At 36.8% G+C, this 22231-nt stretch overlaps 1 protein-coding gene across 3 annotated transcripts in view; it reads left to right on the forward strand.

The window, feature by feature from the left end:
- The window catches only part of LOC111512054 (microfibril-associated glycoprotein 4), a 123672-nt gene that overhangs the window by 84864 nt on the left and 16577 nt on the right, over window positions 1–22231 (forward strand). For all 3 annotated transcript variants that reach the window (XM_074172737.1, XM_074172738.1, XM_074172736.1), the window contains exons 3-5: window positions 19693–19765; window positions 20291–20421; window positions 20483–20704. In XM_074172737.1, coding sequence (XP_074028838.1) covers window positions 19693–19765; window positions 20291–20421; window positions 20483–20704 — 426 coding nt within the window. The remainder of the gene's footprint in view (window positions 1–19692; window positions 19766–20290; window positions 20422–20482; window positions 20705–22231) is intronic.

The following is a 22231-nucleotide window of genomic DNA, read 5'->3' on the forward strand; positions in this document are numbered from 1 at the left end:
TTATATGTATGTAAATTGAAAAATATTGCAGCGGTAAACGTTGCTCCAACCAATCGCAGCGTTCTGTGTATACCAAACCAAAATAAGTGTATACACCATTCCCGCTTATATTTTTCAACTCACGATATTGAAAACACACTACCATTCCCAAAAATAATCGCTGTCACTTTGAAATGTACACTCCAACTCTTCGCTAATTATCTCTCACTGATAATTCCGTCTCAAAAAGTTGAGTCGACTCCTCATGCTCTGCCTGAGCTTGCATTCTCGAACGATGATTGAATTGATCATCGTTTCCAATTTTTGAACGGAGTTCATCTGCATCTTTACACATTTTAGCCAATTCAATCTTCGCTAATGCAATCTTGGCATCTAATGTTCGAAGATTTTCCTTATCAACATCAATAGCTCGCTCACTCTTTTCGTGTTCAGCAATAGCCATCTGTGCCTTTACAAGGCGTCATTTTGCTTTCTTTTTCATTTCTCCAAACCGTTGTAGTGGACTGAATGAAGATAGCGATTCAGTTTTCAAATCACCCTTCATTTTTTTAGGTACACCTTTTGGCTTCCTCTTCGATCTGTCACTTCTCGTTGTGGGTATTTTCTTTCGCACAACACTTTGCGATTGTTCCTTCTCTTTGAAGTCAGTGACAATCGATGAAGATGCATTGCTCACCTTCCTCTTGATTGTTCTATATTTCTTATCAACACCAAGAGGAAGAGTAGATGAAGGGTATTTGAGTGGTGATGATTGCGAAACGATTGGATTTTCAACAACAATTTGCTCATTTGGTTCCAGCACACCTGCAAAGTTAACGAAGTCGTTAATATCAAAATCATTCATCGACTCTTGACTCGATAAATGTAATACTGGAATATTTTCAAAATCAGTGTGATCGATATCAACAAGTGGTGAACCATCTTCAGCAATCAATAGCGGATTAGAGCTCATGATGATGAATATTTAGGTCTGATGAATGATATGTGATAGCAATAGAATATGAATAGGAAAGGTGATTATGTTACTGATACTTCACCTTCTATAAAAGAAAATGAACTAGCGCATGCCCTCTTCCATCAACTGACACATGCGCCCTTTCACTGAACTCTTCACGCATGTGACGATCTTTTTGTTGCATGCATTTTTAAAATGAGAGAAAATAATACAAATTAATTTAAAAAAAATATATATCCATTAACAAGAGAGGACAATAATGGAAATGAAAATCAAAAGTGTTAATGTGTCCCTGTTGATGTGGAACGTTTTTTGATTCTCCTCCTCAATATTTGTTGTTCATGTGTCAGACACCAATATTGAAAGAAATGAATTCTCCTATTGGGGTAGAGTTAACCAACCTTCTCACATATAGCCCAAGTGCTTCTACATGTAGTGCATACATGATTCCAAAAATTCATAGAATATGTATCACAACGCAAACAACGCTGCAGCGGAGCTGGAACGGCAGCACAGGTACCACAAATATTTCTACAAATACCCATATTATTCAATTTTATAGGTTCGGAACACTTCAGACACTGTGACTGTTGTTGGCGATATCCTGATTTTGTTCGCTTCGGTGGATGAGATGGAGGCGATAGCTGAATTCGCGACACACAATCATTGTACATACCAGTGCATGGAATTATTGTTTTCTTAGGTCAACTTATTTGGCAAAAGTTGCACACAATAGCCCCTGCAATCATCATTGGGTAGACGCACACTCTTGGTTTTTCATTTCACTCTTTTGGAAACGGCGTTTTACTAATTCGATTAGAAATATCAAGAGATGACTTATAAAAACTCTAACTGCTCTCTCCCATACCGACATTCTCTATTTATACAAATTAACACCATGTGAATGTATAGTGGGAGAACTTCTCCTTCTCACAAGCATGACTTCATCATACCAACTTATGTTTTGAGATGCTATATCCTAATGTCTCACTCAAAACGAGTCAAATGATAAGTGGGAGTCGTACCACTACCACCACCACTACCTGTACAATTATATAAGTCGACTTGCGAACCTGAAGTTCATTCATTCACTCTGCCACTGTGAGAAAACTTCAAGATGAATACTGAAAAAATAGTTGCTGCACTAAATAGAATATCTTCTGTTGATGCAAATAATTGGATAGGCGAGTCAGATGATGAGGATGCCAATATTCCGCTAGAGAAAGTGATAGTTGAAGAAGGTGTTGGAGTCAATGAAGAGTAGATTGATCTTGGAGTTGTCGAAGATGAAAATGAGGCTAACGAAAGTGATGGAGATGAAAACGAGGCTAACAAAAGCGACTAAGATGGTGACATGATAGAGCTTGAGATGGTCGTGAATGGTGAAGGCGATGATGAAGGGGTTGTAGCTGTTTCATCTGAAGGTGATGGTGCTTTGAGAATCGGTCTCCGATTGCTCAACATCACCGACATTTTATAGAAGATCCCATGGATTCATATTGCGTGATGGACGCGTATGTGCGGATCCGAACGATTGATGGCAACATCAAAAAGCTATGTTGTTGTTGTATTCGTTTTTACCCCATTAGAAACAATAATGGAGGGTGGTATGATCATATCAACACCCACAACACCGTTTCTATGATGGAACTGGGACAGAATTGGTGCGATTCTTGCGAGAAACCCCTAACAAACTTCACCCGAGTGTCGACATGTGTAATATGCAACAATGTCAAACCTGTGACACAATAACCGTGTACCTACTGGTCAAAAAAAAACAACAGCCCTTTTCAGGGTAACATTATTCACACAAACAGTAGTAGTAGTAGTATTTACAGATTATGTGACAAATGACTACTTTGACAAAAAAAAGTCTAAGTTGGAAATTTGTTAGTCTTTGATTATATGTGCATTATATGACAAATTACCACTTTGACTGAAAAGTCGAAGTTGGGAATTTGCTAGTCATTGAATATCTGTGCATATGATGAGTACTACTTTAACTGAAAGTTGAAGTTGGCAATTTGTCAATCATTGAATATATATATATGCACATGATGATGAGTGCTACAGAGTGGGATATGGTACTTCTACATGCATTCTGTTAACCTAATGTTAACTGTAACGTTAACCTAATGTTAACAATGGTATGAGCCTGTTTCTGTTTGAAAGTATAATGATTGCTCTGAAAATAGCTTCAATTGTAACCCTGAAAAAGGCTGTTTTTTCATTTATCCATGCAATGGTATGGACTAACGCTCCTCGTCATCAGAAACAATGATGATGGTGTCGTCATCTGAATCATCTGTATCTGATGATATCCTAATGATGTCGTCCTCATAATCATCTGAATCAGATGATATACTAATAATATCGTCCGCATAATCATCTAGATCGTCTAAGTCGTCAACACCCTTCTCTAACTCTGCATCTACTTCCTCTTGCATACCTTTTTCTATACGTTCTGGAAAATCATCAGGAAAATCATAGATGCGTTGCAGAAATTGTGCGAAGGTTGTACTGGAATGATCGGACGTTGAATCTATTTCACGTAGCTGAATGGGACCTGTACTCGACATAGAATACTCTGGTACACTCATCGGTTCGGTGGTAGAATCAGCACTCGACATTGTGGAAGAATGATGTAGAACTGGGATTAATGCTATATTTATATTGGAAAAATCAAATGGAGGGGGTGAAGTGTAAATGTAGAACGATTCAGTGTTTGAAATTCGAAAGCAACAAGAATGACGATCTTCATGAAACTCTGAGTGATTATTATGGGAAACTCTGAGAGATTATTATGAAAAAACTAATAAGGGAGAGGAACGAAGACACTGCCCCAACCTCGCAGTGTCCCGTATACACCAACCAAAAAGTGTGTACTCCGTGGGAAGAAAGGATTAAAGGTGGGAGAAAGGATCACATATCGTCATCCGAATTGAGGACCTCATCAAATAGGAGAGAGGATGGTGGAGGACTATCCTCGATAAGGATTGGGGATGGTGGAGGGCTATCCTCGATGAGGGTTGGGGATGGTGGAGGACTATCCTCGACTTCCTCGGACTCATCGTCATCGTCATCGTCCCCATAGGGCAGTAGGTCATCATAATCGGGATCCCACCAACCGTTAGGATCTGGATACTTCCCATCAGAAAGGTCCGCTTCGTCGCTGCCGGTTACATGCTGTACCTGCATTCTATAGTCAGGTATCTCATATTCATACCCAAGACTGTGAGGTTTTGTGGTGGAGTGAACGAAACCTTTTTGGAAAGACATGTAGTAAGCTATCTGAGGCTCCGGGAGTCTGTATGGCTCGGCAGTTGAATCAGGTTCCATGTTGAAGGTGGATGATCAACTGAATATTCCATCAGATAATTACTACTTTCATACTTTTGAAAGGGAGTGGGGGAGGAGTGTGGAGGAATGGGGATGAATAGGGATGAAGTGGGAGTGAATTGCAAAATGACATAAGCTATATTCAAAAAAAGAGATAATTGAATGGATAAAATACAATATGAATTATATGAAATTATACTTGTTGACTTCATTATGAAACATGTCTTTTTTATTTTTCTTCTCTAGATATTATTTACAAGTGGTTAGAGAACACAAAAATTGTTGTGAGATATTTGTCTAGAAGAGCTTGGAATTGAAATAAAAATAATAATAAGACGAAGTGAAGAACAATGCCCCATCCATCGTGTTCAATGTGTACCAAACCAAAACAATATACACCCTTTATTTCACTTCTTTTTTAATTTTTTTTTCCTGAAATTACGAATATTAACCTAAAACTACCATAATTAAATACTCCTAACCAACATAAAACTAATCTTTCATTTACACTTAATCTACGAAAAAGTCTTAATAAATGTCACCAACTTTTTGTATCGCTCTATCGAAGAGGTCCCTGCTTCACACCTTTCCTCCAGAGATGTTTTCTTCTGATGTAGTTCGGCCAAATCTTTTTTTAGATCGGCAATTTGTTTTTCTATTTTGCTTCGTTGGCTAGCAATTTCACCCTTTTGGCGGTTCATGTTAACCAACGCAGCCTCACTACATCGAGAAGCATGTTCTGCTTCCTTACAACTCTGTAGGAAACCGTTTAACAGTTCACTCACCTCTCCGATAGGCTGTCGCACTTGTGGCACCAACACTTGGGGATTCACCGGTGTTGCTGGCAGCATTGAAAGCTGCACCACCAACGGGGTCAATACAACGCACTCCGCAGAAGGCACCCTAGATGTTTCCACTGCTGTTGCTGCTGCGGGTGGCGTGGAGGGCCTTCAGCTCTTACGAGCGGTCGGCCAACTATCTGTATAAGGATTAGTCCTATTGCAAGTAACTCGGTACTTTTCAATAGGACCAAGCCTAGCTGCAGGTTGTCGACAGACCTTCCTCACAACCCTGTCCTTCTCCTCGAATAAGTCAGGGCTGAGAGATCGCCCCGTACCACTCGAAGTTGCTGCCTTCTCCGGTATGATTGACGCCACAGCGTTGTTTATTTCCTGGATGTTGGTTGCCATTCTGAAAATGTAAAATAATAAAAAGTTAGTGGATAAAAAAAAATAACATTGTTAACTTACTGAAAATTCTGCTTGTTCACTGGACTGGAGAACTGGGCTAGACTGGACTGGAGTGTTCCCGATGCCTTGAGTCGTCGTACTGAATGTTGAAGAGTGCTCTCCTTGGGATATAGGCATGCATGCGCGAGTGGTGGGAATGTGGCGGGGGCGCGCACGCGCAATGGGGGTGGGGGCGTGCATGCGCGAGTGTTGGGAGTTGAGGGTGGAAAGTTGGGCGGGGCCTGGAGGGCGGGACCCGGAGGGTGGGGGCGGGTTTGGAGAGGGGAGCTTCGCGCGCAAGCGCGCTTCGGCTTCGACTCTCGCACTCAGCTCCGCTTCGCGCTCGTGGCGCCCCAAATTTATCCATACATACATTCACCATATTCGTTCAATTAATACGTCATCTATTGGTTTTGGTTCTATTACTCTAACATTCGGATTAATGTCCAGTCCTGGATACCCCAGTCCACCTGATGACCTGAGTTTATGTTTTTTCTCCAAAAATACAACTCTCTGTTCCAAAGCGTTATATATACATCACTTTTGAGATTATAATATTTACGAGCCAAAGTTATCCGAGCCTCTACAATTTTATCGTCGAATGCTTGACGTGCATCGCGAGCAACATTACCTATAGTGGATTGTATTGCAGCTTGTAAGGCTAGAAGTATGACCTCCTTTGTTCCAATAATTTTCCCATCAAGATATGATACAGTTACATAATCACTTTTGTCAATTGGTTCGCTTGTATTTTTCAATATTTTCCTTTGCATATCACAATGACCATCTTTTGTTAATTTAAATCCATTCCCGGGAGGACCTCGAATGACATTACCACCCCATTTTTTTTTCTACCAAACTTTTCGATTGTTTTAGTCATTGTGCACTCTACGATGATTCTTTTCAAACTGATATTTCTTTCATTCACATTATGCTATATACTTTGCAGTAATTGGTTAGGAAAATAGAAATAATACAAATAATTTTTTTTACCATTTTTATATTCATCAAACTAATACATATACATACACAATACACATTGATATCTCATTATTATTCATTTATCAATACATACATGAACATCAATATTGGATTTTCCGGTTTTAAAGACATTGTATGGAATTTCAATTAATGATCTCGGCAGACGATAAATTGATAAGTCGATACAGTGAACTCTTCTGAGTTTGTGATTATTGAATAATATTAGTTATCCACCGAATGTTTATCGTCGTGGTATAATAATGCAACTTTATTCTTCAATTCAGTATACACATCATGAAACACGCTTCTAAATGAATTCATCTTTCTGAATATCATACCACCATGTTCCACAATTTTTTGGTAATCTTCACATGGCAATTCATTCTTTATAACCGATCGTTTCACCCCATCAGCTTTCTTAAATTTACCATCAACAGATTTCACATAATACGCTTTAGCACCTGTACCATAAAAGCTCATAATTGGATCATTCGGAAATTCGTCTTTGAAGTTACCCAAGATTGAACTTGTTACGGGGATATTGAATTGGTTAACTATACTGTAATTGGATGTATTAAACCTACTTATGTTAGTTTTCATGAATTCATAAAAATTTTCTATATTTACTTTCAGAATGAGTGAGTCGGTATCTGTGTACAGTAAAGAGACATTTCCACCAAAGTGTTGTTTGATGCATCCAAAGAAAAAGTCGTATATGACTGTTTCAGATAATTCTAATATAGAAATTCCCAAATATAATGGTTCATCATAATGGACTTTAACTTCACCCAATTGAATGGCAACGAAGTTTTCTGTGAAAATTGAACAATTTTTGAAATTTAGTCTGAATATGAGAGTGTTGGCACTTATATTTTTCTTTATATTTTCCCAATGTGTAATGAGTCTAACATCAATTCTGTTATCTACATTCTCCATTGTCTTTCCATATACCGCATTATTCATTAGTATATAGAAATCTTCAACAGATTTGTTGTTTGACCTATTACGCATTTCAGTATTGAGATCTATATAGGGTTTCATCCAACGTGATTGTTTGAATTTCAATACTCTATGTGTATTCATTACAATCAAATCATTTTTGATGGCTTGCTGTACATTTCTTTAATGAACAATATATTTTCTTTTATCATTCAAATTTGGAATTAATTTGGGAATTTTCGATTGTGTACGAGGTGGTATTAATTTTCCAACTGAAAATGGAAGATCAGAATATTTATCATGCAACTCTTGTGGAAAATGAATGTCCACTTCAAACACATACCCATACGGACTGTCAGCACTCACATTCATCACATCAAGGTTAAGAATTTCATTAGGTGTCAATCATGTAAATTCACTTGTTGGTAGAAGTTGTGACATGCTATGACCGTATATATTTGTTGCATCCAAAAATGTAATGAATGTGGAAGATTCATTGGGATTATAATTTGGTAAAAATTTATTATTTGCTATATGTTTCCTCTCACTATATTGACTAACTCCAGCTCGTATACCTTTTTGAAAAAAGTGAATCATATCAATGTCAGTTAGTTATTTCAATTCAATATTCGTATACTTCAACATAGGTTGAATCCAGGTGCAAGATAATCCAGGTGCAAGATAATCCAGGTGCAGTATAATGATGTGCTGGATCTTAGTTATGAATCTCTTAACTTGGGGTGCGAAAGTTTTCAAAAATATCACATAATAGCAATAGATCCGACTTCGAACACAAATCAGAGTATTCACCCGAATTCTGAGACTCGAATAAATTCCACACATTTCTAGCCGTATCATAATCATTTTCTGATATATGTTCACAACTGAGTTTGTCATAAAACTGATTTTTTGTTGTAAGTGATGGATAATTCAATTTGTCAGTGTCATCAACGAAACTATATGGAAATACACCTTTCTGTCTCATCAAATTGAATTTCTCAATTTGTGGGAATGTTCATGCATCTCCAAACATTGATCAGAGGTCAAGTTGGCACCCAACTTCGGCAAACGAATTAGTCATAAATTTATAACTATCGATAAATATCATTTTGAGATATTTCTTTTTAGATATACCATCTTTATCGGTATAGGTGTGTGTAAAGAGATGCTTAGTGAAAGATATATATATTTCTCTTTTGTTTGTGGGATGACATCAACTTTTTTTTTATTCCCATACAATTCTTTCATGAATAAATGGCAATCATTACCACTTGAATTGTGGAAAATAATAGGTACAAAATTAGGGATTTTGAAATTCAAATTACCTTTTAAATGAGCTGCATGTGATCTTTTCTTTCCTGTAACATGACAATGATCTCTAACTTCACCATCAATAAATGGTTTATTATACAGGGTGTCACTGGACTTCCTCTTTTCCTCTCGGGAATGTATAGATGGGGTCAAAATATCACCAGTACTTCATATAACTTTTTTTTCCTAAAATCCTTCGTTACCAAGTAACGGGCCCTCGAAGTTACAAAATGAAAAATGTTTTTCTTTGATAACTTTCCAAGTTAATATTCAAAATCATCCAAATTTTGGTAATTGACTGAACAAATGAATTCCTTCGATGAGCTTTCATGCAGGAGTCAGTTGTTTTGCTACAAAGTCAGGAACGGACTACCCCCGATGGTCCACACCCCAAAACTTTGAAATGACAGATATTTTTCAATATTTTTCAACAAATTAAGGTTACTTGGATAATTTTATGAATAAAAGTACTCGTGTGGAAAGTCGATCAGAGCAACGAGTCTTGATAAAAATGTAGTTTCACTCGACGACATCAAACCCGCTCGTCCACCATTATTTGAAATGAATAATTATCAAAGCAGAAATAATAATGATAACGTTAATTCAACAACATTTATCCTGAGATGTCTACCATTATTCGAAAATATTATTTTTTAAGGAAAATGGAAATGATAGGTAAAATGTTCATAACGAATTTTTATAATGCAAACACGTTTAACTAACGAAACTCAAGAGCCTCAAGAGCAAACAGAAATGAAAAATCCGCTACAGAAACTGCTCGATATGACCACCTTCTCTCTCTATACATTTTCTTAGTCTGCGAAGACACCCTCTCTGTACTTGAAATAGCATTCCAGGGTCGTTTCGTATGGCTTCACAATGTAATGTTATTCTATTCAACAATGCATCTCTTGTGTGAATAGGTGTAGCGTAAACAAGGCTTTTTAGATGCCCCCACAGAAAGAAAACCAATGGATTTAAATCCGGAGACCGCGATGGCCATGAATATGGCCCACCTCTACCAATCCATCTATTGTGGAAAATATGGTTCAGATGGTCACGCACAATCAAACTAAAATGAGGAGGAGCGCCATCATGCATAAACCACATATCTCTTCGGGTTTGCAATGGAACATGTTCCAAAAGTCCATTCAAATCGTTCTGAATGAACTCCAAATAACGTTCTCCATTCAATCGGTCCTGTAGAACGAATGGTCCTATAAGATGGTTTCCTATGATACCAGCCCAAACATTCACGTTGAATTTCCGTTGGTGTTTGGTTTGCAATATCCCATGGGGATTTTCTTCGGCCCATATATGGAAATTATGAGAGTTGATAACTCCATCTCTACTGAAACCTGCTTCATCAGTGAATAAAACTCGATTAATAAAAGTCATATCCTCTCTTTGCCTATCCATGAACCAATTGGCATATTCCAGTCGTGCTGGAAAATCTTGAGGTGTCATGGCATGTACCTTCTGGATGTGAAATGGGTGGAGCAGTTGTTCCCTAATTATTCTATGAATAGTGGGCTTAGATGTATGGAACTGTTCTGATAGATTTCTGATGCTCATTGAAGGATCATCAGCGACGGCTTCCAAAATATTTTCCTCCAATACAACGGTACGTACAGTCTTAGGAGCGCCCTCACCACCTCGTTTTGGCAAAACTGTACCTACAATAATATCGAAATTAAACAACGTGCTCAAATTAATTATCAATTATTACATACCTGTCTCCCTCAAGCTGCGATCGACACGCTCGAATGTTTCTCTTGACGGTACCGTTCGATTGGGAAAATGCTTGGAATACAGACGACGAGCTTCTGCAGCATTACAAAATGCTCGTCCATAAAATACATGCATATCTGCATATTCATTGAATGTAAACTGTTCGGCCATATCAAAAAAATTCAAAATATCCTATAGAATATTGACAATACAATGATAGTCATATGACAACGCACCACTCAACAAAACAAAATCGCATTCCAGTTTCTCATTTTTTATCAAAACTTTCTAAAAGGTTTTTTTGTCAACATCTGTGAAAGAAATGGAACATAATTATTCCCTGGATATTTTTCACCTGATCATGTGCAGCCGTTTTTGTAGTTCATTCGTTTGCTTTTTATTAGTATAGTAAATATTTTTTCCGATGTGCGTTTTTTCAGCTAAATTTAGATTCGTGTTGAAGAATTTCTCCCATAAAATTATAATTATCAGTGAAACTCCTCAACAATTTAGCTGTGAAGATGAATTTGAAACATTCGAATGTTGAGTTTCATGAGATTCAGATCACTGATCAACACGAAACGTGATTATTCCACACGTATTATGTACATACAAAATATGTAATGAATTCGATATTTCATAGTAGAGTAGCTTGTTAGTTTGAAAACACCACGAATCTACAGAACTTGATATTTCTTTTGAAAAAATATCTGCTATCACAATTGTGACTTAAACTTCCATATAGGTACTGTACTTTTTGTTTACGACTTCATTTTAGCATACTTTGTATTATTCCTCTTATAAATGTTGTTGAATTAACGTTATCATTATTATTTCTGCTTTGATAATTATTCATTTCAAATAATGGTGGACGAGCGGGTTTGATGTCGTCGAGTAGAACTACATTTTTATCAAGACTCATTGGTCCGATCGACTTTCCACACGAGTACTTTTATTCATAGAATTGTCCAAGTAACCTTATTTTGTTGAAAAATATTGAAAAATATCTGTCATTTCAAAGTTTTGGGGTGTGGACCATCGGGGGTAGTCCGTTCCTGACTTTGTAGCAAAACAACTGACTCCTGCATGAAAGCTCATCGACGGAATTCATCTGTTTAGTCAATTACCAAAATTTGGATGATTTTGAATATTCACTTGAAAAATTATCAAAGAAAAACATTTTTCATTTTGTACCTTCGAGGGCCCGTAACTTGGTTACGAAGACTTTTAGGAAAAAAGTTATATGAAGTACTGGTGATATTTTGACCCCATTTATACATTCCCGAGAGGAAAAGAGGAAGTCCAGAGACACCCTGTATATACCACAAGTTTTGACTGCAGCAAATTGTTCCTCTTCTTCGAGGGTTTATGCATTCATTGGTATAGGGTATCTGAGATGATTCTCATATATCTTTTCCAAATCATTTTCAATGCTACTCACAAATTTCTGAGCTGCATCTACACCCCTATATGTAACAAATTTTGACAAATCATCATTATATGAACATTTTATCAGATGAGCAAATAAATATGGGGCATGTTTGAATGTTTCAATCGTGTATGAAATCTCGAGATTTGGCCCATTCACGTGAATCGGTTCAAATACTGATTCAAAATCAGCATATACTACAAATGGCACCCTCATTTGTCTCTCAAAATTTTGAAACATTAATTTATTTTCCGCAACCATCATACCATATTTATTGATCTCAAAATTGGTTGTTGGTGTTGTATTACTAACGAGATTACAATCATTCATCTTGTGACGTGAAAGCAATCTCTCGCTAGAAAAATATATCAAACATCCACCACAAAAATATTTTTTCTGATCATGAGCTGATAGTTGACTAGAAACTAATCTTGAAAGATTTTTGATCTAACAATAGTGACTATTACCGGAGTCATCAGTTATAAGTAACAAATTGACATGTCTCCGGAGTCTTCTCTGTGAGTATCGCAATGGACCAATCACATCATACTTTATTTTACCCTTGTCAAATCTACTCTCTAAACCGTAAACATTAATTGAAATATCATTGCTATCTTCGAATCTTTTAATACTCTCATTATTAACTTTAACCGGAAAATCCATACCTGTGATATTTAAACATTGGAAAAATGTGGATATGACGTAACTTCGAAAACTCTTCCATTTGCAGGATATAATGCTGATGTTATAACCCAAGCAATGTGTTGATCTTCGTTACGAACACTCACGACAGCTTTTCTCCATTCAATGCATTCGGGCAGCTTCACATATGAACGTCTTCCCAGTGGACTGTATTTATTAATGTTGACTTCGAAAAACAGTATTTTTTCACGAGTCCAACCTAAATCACAAAAAATAAATATCACTACTCAATCTCGTTGGAATTTACAAAAAATAAATACCTGAGTCACGTTCCTGGAATTCAGTCGTTTGAGTCACAATTACATCGCGGAATCCATCAAAAATATCATTCAAATCTGAAGATTGGTCCACTATTTTAATTTGGGAATTAAATGACTTCGTGTCCCTCGAATCTTGAGTCTGAAGAATATAATTCCCAAAAATCTGCCTAATCTAATTAAAAAATTACATTTAGTCACTGGATACAACCGAACTCTCCACCCTGTATGTAGCAATGCGGCAATTGAATGCATTCGTTATAATTTGAACACCTTCCGACAATTGAACACATGCATTATTTATATGACTCATGGTTCTTCGGTGAGAGTTCACTTACGTCATAGGAATTGTCAAATGTGACAATTCCCGTCGTAATGACAACAATTGCAAGTATACATAGGTGTCGCATTGTCCACTCTCATCCGTGAAGGCCCTCTTTGGAAACTCTGGAGTTGATGCTGACGAAGATTATCACAACGAGTGAAAGATTTACCACAGTCACAGGAATACATTTTATATGATACGTTCTCACTAACTCACTTGATGTAAACTGACATAACCAACACTCGTCCGCTCCTCAAATAGAGGCTGATCTGGTCCGTCAAGACGTCACAGCCAACCCCACCTCTCAGCTACATGCGCCAACCCCACCTCCCAGCTGGATACCTTATCAGATGTCGATACGAACAGACAGTGGTCGTTGCGCTCTCGTAGAGGGCAGACGTTAACACAGTCCTCGACCGCCTGCGCGTCACCATCGACGATGCGTTACGTCACAGCCTTCACCGCATCGAGAGAGGTGAGGGTACACCGATGAATACGAGGTCTTACCTTTTAACGTGTGATTCCTAACACGGGTTGGACGATAGCAAATGAAGATCGATCGTTCAGACTAGGGCTTGAACCACCGACCAACACGGCAGTCAATTCGAGTGAGTGATCAAAGCACCCACGCCGAACCGCTTGGCTACCGACTGGTATGGCTTACTCAGCCACATGCCGTTGAGTGGACATCTCGCTCTCTTACCGTTGAACGGTTGCTGCTGTGACGTCCCACCACTACTAACTTGGTGGGCTCACACCGATGGAACATTCATTACTTGAAGGATCTTCAAAGTATGCAGACGTATGTTTGTACATAGACAAGCACATGATGAAATCCTGTACCGTGCATTCACACACACACACACCAATCAAATGTAATACGTCACTATGTCACACACAAAATTTCATATGAAAAAAATTCTGAACGATCCATGCACCAGACACTTCAAGGTCACATCGCCTTGATGTTACTAAACAACAAAAAGAGCAATCAATACGTCATAGTGATGGGGGAGGCCCAGAACCGGCTGTAATCTACTACTCTTGAAGTTGCCCAATGAACTTGTTTCATTTTTTTTTCAATTCTGTTCATATATTCCTACTTGAAAAATCAGTCCGTATTTCAACTGTTAGTCACTAGTTCAATTGATTTTGTTGATACTACTTTCCTCAAGGGATTGGATATGCATCTGGTTGGCTCACTTCCTTTGATTTTTTGTAGCCTACTCAAAACCGGTAACGACTATTGTTTTTTTTTATGGGAACCATCAATCATGCCCAGAATGCAGACGATCTGTCTGCCTGTTTGAAATCTGTTTTTCCGTCCCCATACGAACGACAACTCTGGTTCAATTATATCAACTGCTTGCATCTGCTCTAGTTTGAGGTTAACTTGTTTTTGGAAAACTGGAGACGAATGATAGTGACGTTGTTTTATAGGTGGAGGGATGGCATATATCCCGTGCTCTACAATAGTTGTACATCCTATTTTACGAAATGTAGTTTCAATGAGCTCCTTCACTTCAGTCTTCTGTTCAGCCGTTAAGTTATAAATTTGTATAGCACTGATTTGGGAGGTGCCTAATTCTTGTCTGATCGAAACGACCATTATCCAGAGTAAAGATCTGGGATAATGCCAAAGCGTTGCCAAAAATCTATTACCAAAATTAAAACATGTGGGATCGATGTTACCACTATGGCTTCAGCTACCTTCATCCGATCATAAAGCCAAACGTAGACACTCATTGTACCTTCTACCTCACACTTCTCTCCATTAGCTACAGTGCAAAGGTTCGACCTTTGGACCTGTCACTGTCTTCAAACAGCCGCTGTCCAAAATACCGAGAAACTCTCTACCGAATATATTCACTTCCAAGTACGGTCTTTTTTCATTATCTGCATGACTTGTCACATGATTACCATAGGAAGTAATTGATCGGATTTTGATGAGTGTGAGGTTGTGACTGATCCACGACGAATCTTGTTTCATAATTTTTTTTATAATCTGTGCAGCTTTTTAGATGGTATTTTCCCGACCACACGTGGAACAAACTTGCCTTCTTATATTTTTGAACTTATGTCCAGATTCATTACAATTTCAATATATACTAGGTATGATTGTTGGGTGGTCGTTCGTAAATGTAGATTCAAGATTTCGTTTCTCAGCCTCATATTGAACAGCGTATACAGGATTGTTTTTCGAATAATTTCCAGCTGGTTTTATGTACACTAAATCCTGTTCTAGTAGCGGTTTTGTATTTGTAGAAGGCATGCGAAAGGTTTGGATCCTCACTGAGTTCTCCTCTATAGAAGTCGAGCTATAGCTCGACTCAGTCTGGTCAATTCTGCTAGCGAATATATTTCAGGTAAAGCCAAATGATTTCGAATATAGGGGAGCAGATTCCTTTTTATCATTTCCACACAACAAATTCTCAAAAGGTTTACTTGATCCAGGTTTGTTGAGAAGATTTTCCACTGCCACTATGAAACTGATCACCTTTTGTTTAGCTTCCTCAATAGACGAGTCTGAAAATTAAAACGTTATGTTCGATACCACAATTATGCATTTTCGATGAAGAGTTCAGGGGCTGATCAAAAAACCCTGTTCTCGAGAAATTCCGCGGGAAATTTGTATCTTTTCGATTCTCTCTAGAAAATTAGTGATACCAGAATCACCATCAAAAGTAACTCGCCATCATGAAATATCGAAAAATAGCAACGTCACACTCCTCCATTTATAGTAGTAATACAAAGGGTGTTTCACGTAATTCACTGTAAAGCACTGTAAATCTTATATTTGCTATAATGATAAATATATCTCCTGTGATTTGGATTCAGATCACAGGAGATATATTTTGTACAACATTGAAATCATAATTGTTGATGAGCAAAGGAACGTTTTGTTTTCGTAACTTCATTGCGACTGAAGGTATATAAAGGTTTGAGTCAACATATATATAGCAGATTAAAATGGTGAAATCCAAAATAGGAACAAGAGCTCGTAACGAACACAGAGAAAGAGGTTTTGTCAACTCATTGATAGACAAACTACCGTTTGAACTTCATCTACCAAAATACAACTATTGTGGACGTGAGTGAATGCATTTTTTTAGAGCTCATCAATGTTTTTCTTCTTGATTTTTAGCGGGCACTAAATCACAACAACGATTAGGACGTGGGGATCCAGGCATTAATTCTTTGGATACTGCATGCAAAGAGCACGACATTGCCTATTCTGAAAGTAAATTTCTTAGTGACAGACATCGAGCTGACGAAATATTGGAAAACAAAGCTTGGGAAAGATTTAAAGCGAAAGACGCTAAACTTGTAGGAAAGGCAGCTGCTTGGTTCATAACAACTGCAATGAAGGGAAAAACGTAAACTTGGTATGGGATTGAAGAAGAAAAAATTAACGAAAATGCAAAAAAGCGAATTATTCGTGTTCCCAAAAAAGGAGGATTCCTACCGTTTTCACTTCCATTATTAGGTGCTCTTGGGGCAGTGGCAGGTGGCGGTGCGAACATTGCAAAAGCAGTGAACGATGCTAAAACTAATCGTGAACAATTAGCTGAACAAAAAAGGCATAACCTAGCTCTTGAACAACAACAAAAATCCGATAAAGGATATTATACAAGCATGAGATGATGAATTATATAATACGACTAGTCACTCCCTCAACCGTTTATATCTAGAAATTAATTGAACCTGAGTTTCTTTTTCAATCCCTTCCGTAACAGGTATCCTCTGTAAACGCGAATTCAAATGAAACAACTTTGACGAAATTCTATTAAAACTGTTTAATCCATTAGTTCCATCAAAATTATCAATATATTTGGCAAGATCTACTACTTTTTGATCACAAATATCTAATTCTGTTTGTGGATCTAATTCTGATGATAGAAATCTCTGAGCTCCATCTATTTTTTCCAATCGTAAATCATTATTCAAAATCAATCAGATTTTTATCACCGTTTTTTGAACTGGTAATTCTCTTATTTTCAGTTCATAGACAAAATCATTACCGATTAACCTATTTACTTTCATTATTGATTCTTTAAAAAAATATGAATTAGTGGAATATCTTAGTTATGGTAATATATATACAAATTAGTGTCGCTTAGACACACATCTCTCTTTAAAAAAAATGAGAGAGGAAACCTTATCAAGAATCCAGTGAGATAACTCGACAGAGAAAACGAGTTTTTTTCAAAATATAAAATAAACCATTAAGTTTCAATTTTATATCATTTGTGTTAGAGAAACAAAGAAGGAATGAGTACCTGAGTAGAAAATCACAAGGAAGAAAAATAGAAATAATATGTGTTGGGCACCAGCTATTACCTTCTCAAACAGTGGAGACGGAAGTGGGTATAAAGAAAAAATTAAAGAAGTAAATTGATTTGCGAATCGTTTATTGATGGAGAGAAAGCATCGGCCGAATATAACGAATGTCAGTTTTACAAGACGAGAAGGCAAAGAAAACAAACCGTAACTAGAATTGTTAGTTTCAACTTCAGGGACCAATCTACATTAGTTGATTTATTTACAAAGAAAAATGAATGTTATGAAAATGAAGGAATTTCTCACAGTGATATCCTTGTTCTCTTATTCAACTGATTAATTATATTTCCTTGAGTATGCACACCATCGGTTAACGTAATGATAATAATTTGCTTATTTGTTTGAATTGAAAGGGGTGTATTTTTCGGGAGAGACTAATTTTTTGCTTTCTACTTCTCCATCTCGATACAAAAACGTAGGTATCCTCCAAGGAAAAGAGGAAAGTAATCACTTTCAAAAAAAGTAACATTTATACAAAGATGTGTAGATCATGCAAATAAGTTACTTTCAGACATATACTGAAAGGAGAAGCCTTCTCAAAACAGCTACATTTTCAAAAACATTATTTGAATTGCTAATTTGAAAATGAGGAATGAACTTTGATTGGATTTAAAAGTGATTGGTTTATTCTTGAGGCCCAAGAATATTCATTGGGAAGATTTTGGAACCTGAAAGAGTTCACCAAAATACTTGCTGAACATCGCAAAATGGAGTAAGCAGATTGATCACTTCTCAATTGTCACAGAAGATGCAGAGGAAAATTAACAAATTCTGGAATTATCTTTCTCTCACAAATTCGAAAAAACCACCATGAATATATCTGATTCAGTTTCAAGAAATTTAACTTCAAATTCCTTATTCCGTTGGTCTAATGATGGGAAGAATCATTGCATTCGTGATTATGTAAAGACAACAGCGGCAATGAATGTATCACCAACAGCTCCAACACAATTAGATCAGTGACACATTTCTCAGTCAAAACCTTTGCGCTCAATGGGTTGAAAAATATTGGCAAAAACCTGTTTCATGAACAGTGTAATCCAATGTTTATCAAATAAGTGGAAAATTTGAAAAAAGATGAGTACATGAAAGATGTCAATACTAACAATTCTAGTATGGAGAGTGCTCTAATCAGAGCTTCCGCAGAAGTTATCAAGGAATCGTGGTCAAAAGATTCATCTAATAGAGCAGTGAACACAGTCTCCTTAAAAAGTCCGATTCAGAGTTTTTCCCCTCGATTTATGGGTCATGCGCATCAAGACGCCCAGGAGTTCCTTCGTTATCTTTCAGAATCTTTAAATGATGACGTTAATAGAATTATTGAAAAAACTAAACCGACCTTAATGGAGGTTAAGAAAAAATTGAGCGAAAAGCGGAAAAGCACAAGAGTCATGGTGATTTATTTGAGTACATATAACTCTAAGATTGTAGATAATTTCTTTGGTCCTTCGATCCTTTCTGGGATTTGTCACTCCCCATACCACGAAGAACTGGCCAATTGAGTTCATCACAGTGCTTGGATTTCTTCCCAAGAGAGAAAACTTTGGATGGACATGAAAAACCGACGTGTTCAAGTTGCAAGGAAAGAAGAAAATGCACAAAGTCTCTATCGATCCATAAGTTTCCCCGTATTTCAGTCATCCATTTCAAAAGTTTTTCTTTAACAGAAAGATTTAGAGGCAAGTTAAATGTTGCCATCGAATTTCCTCTAGATCGATTAGATATGAACAATTATGCAGTAGTAGGTCTACCTACAGCGGACATTATACAGCATTCTTCAGACATCCTTATACTGGCACGTGGCACGAAAACAATTAGTCACACGTGTCACCAATTTGACCAAAATTGCTTGTGAGTGGAGATGCATACATCCTCTCTTATGAAAAGGAGGAAACAAGTTCGCACTTTTGAGCGTTTTGGGAAGTTATTTTCAAACTGTTGATTTTAATGTTATATAGTGAAATAAAATAAGTAAAAATTAGTTAGTACTTGTACATTGATTAGTTCTCTTACAAGGATATAATTTTATGAATTTTGTGAAGATGTCTACAATTACAAGAATATATTTATTTCAATTTGTTGTTGTTATATGTTCACTAATAAAATCTATGGCAATTAAAAAAATCACATATGAATATTTTTTTATTTCACAGTGAACTTTTCGAGGGACCGTTCTTTGGACAACAAGCTGCTGGAAAAATTGGAAAATATTACAGCATCACAGAGGTCAGTAAAATGAAAGACAAACTAGTGTAATAGTTACTTTTAATTGGTTATATTTAAGAACTCTTTTATAAAATGGGTTCACCACCAACAAAAACCACAGATAGACGAAAATTTCACAAGATGTATCATGTGCCCATTAAATTCTAGAGGATTTTTGTCGCAGATAGTTCGTACTGTATTATTTTGTATCTCCAAATATTGGAGTCAATCGAAAAATGAAGTATATGTCATACTCTCTGATCTGCCCACTTCATTAGGGTTGTACGCATCTCAATAGATTTTTTAGAGGTGGTTTGGAAATACATTTCATATCTTCCTTTTCTCGCTACAGAGTTCTTTTGGTTAGATAGTCAATAAAGCAACTCGCCATCTTCTGCAACTCTATTTCAGTAACAAGTCTCAACTGGATCAACAGTGAATCCGGTAGAATAAATATATATTTTTCTGATAGTAATTTCATCTTCATCATCATCATTTTTATTTTCTGAGTACAATCTACAAAGACTATAAAATTTTCTATTTCAGGCTGAGTACCTCTGATTTCACAATGAACTGTCAATACCTTGTAGGAGTTGACAAACAAAGTTTGTTTTGTGATAAACTGGAAAATGTGAAGAAAACCTTCCCAAAGAGTTGCAAAGAAATCCAGCAAAATGGTGATTTTTTCAATATACAATTTCCATATAACTCCACAACTTTCTCTATCGGAATTTTCAGGTAATCTGATTTCTGGAGTATACGAAATTGAACTAAATATGGCTGGAAAACCATTAATGGTTTTATGTGATATGGAAACAATGGGAGGTGGCTGGACACATATTCAAAGAAGGTTGGACGGTTCACAAGACTTTTTTCTGGGTTGGCGAGAGTATAAATTTGGATTTGGGAACCTCAAGAGGGAGTTCTGGATGGGACTTGAGAATATTCATCTCATGACAGGTGGGTATATTTTGAAACACTTTTTTGAATCAAGAACTGGTTTGATTGATGGTGAGTTCCAGCTTCTAGGTCCGATAGCAATCATGAAACTGCTAACATTGAGAACGTGATTCGGGCCATCGTGAAGCAGGCATAAAGTCAGGCTTCAAAAACACTTAAGAAAAAATAACACGTGTTGATCTTTGTTTGCATATACTATATCAGTGTTGCTTGAAATTGTGTGTCATTTCACATATTTGAGAATGTGCCTTGATATTTAGCGTTTCGAATAATTTTTTTGCTACTGTGGAATGACAGATTTATGGTTTTTAAGAATAACCTCATATGATAATATTTCTGAACTCAGCACTGAACTCAACCCTCTCACAACCCCTCAGTAAAGGTTTCAGATGTTTCATTTTTCAAAAAAATTAAGTCAATTAAACATTCAATAAGTCTCATTTTGCGAAAGTTATTTTGAAACAACTATTTCTGATAGTTTGATAACCGAAGTTGCTGATAGATATAGTAGGGAACTCTATTGAAATGACAATTCAATGCATCCACGTCTATATACGGATAGTTCTCATATCTAGCACTCACCGAAATCAAATTCAGTGCTGAAACAAGTTCCAACCAGACTACGATTTCCATTCTATTTAGATATAACTACTTTGAAGACTGCGTAGTTTGGCTCTTCATATTTGCTGAATATTAAGATATTCGAGACCATTTTCGAATTTTCCACTGGCTAGATGTTTGTTTCAAACATGAGGATCCATGAACAGTTGCTTCTGAAGTGGCTGTAGTTATTCTCAACTATACAATGAAAGAATTGAAAAAAAATCTCCACTAGTCATAATGGTTTTATCTGATACTTTGCTGAAAGCAGAGTTTCACCAAATCTACAATCCGACCACCAATACAAGCAGACGGTTAAATAGTGATGGAAAAGTCGAATTTACTCTTAACAATACTACTCGTATTGCCAAGTGAAACAGCAGTTTCCGGTCTTGATAAAGTACTCGTTATATTGTAATATATAAAAATGAAATGACCTCTGCTGGTCTCACTGAAAATCGAGAAAGTCTGGACCGATTTTGGAACATTTGAAGAAGTTCAACAAAAGTTTGGAAGGTGAAAAATTGAAAAATAAATAACTAACAAGTGAAATAGATGACCCATCACTATAAATATTTCACAAGAAACACGTATGCCATTCGTTCCCTTTGTGACTTTCTTAAAGTACTGCCATAGTAGCTGGAGCGCGAGAACTTTTTCAGGTCGAACAAATATGCGACGAGCTACGTCATGTGCTAACCTCACTGATGAGCAACGAAACAGAAAGCACTGTTTGTGCTCCATTCCAAAACGATCCGATAATTGATTATTGTGCCGACAAATCTGTTGATATTGTCAATATTGTAAGACATTGAAATGCAGCGGTGAATCAACTGGATTAAGTTTACTAGTGAAAAAGAAGAATCGTCACAATGAGTCCCACCACCTGATTATTACGCTCGATTATTTATGAGGGGGAAAGTGAGT

This window comes from Leptinotarsa decemlineata, unplaced genomic scaffold, assembly GCF_025532065.1.
Source record: "Leptinotarsa decemlineata unplaced genomic scaffold, Ldec_3_MD MMD2_tig00000157_RagTag_RagTag, whole genome shotgun sequence".
NCBI lineage: Eukaryota > Metazoa > Arthropoda > Insecta > Coleoptera > Chrysomelidae > Leptinotarsa > Leptinotarsa decemlineata.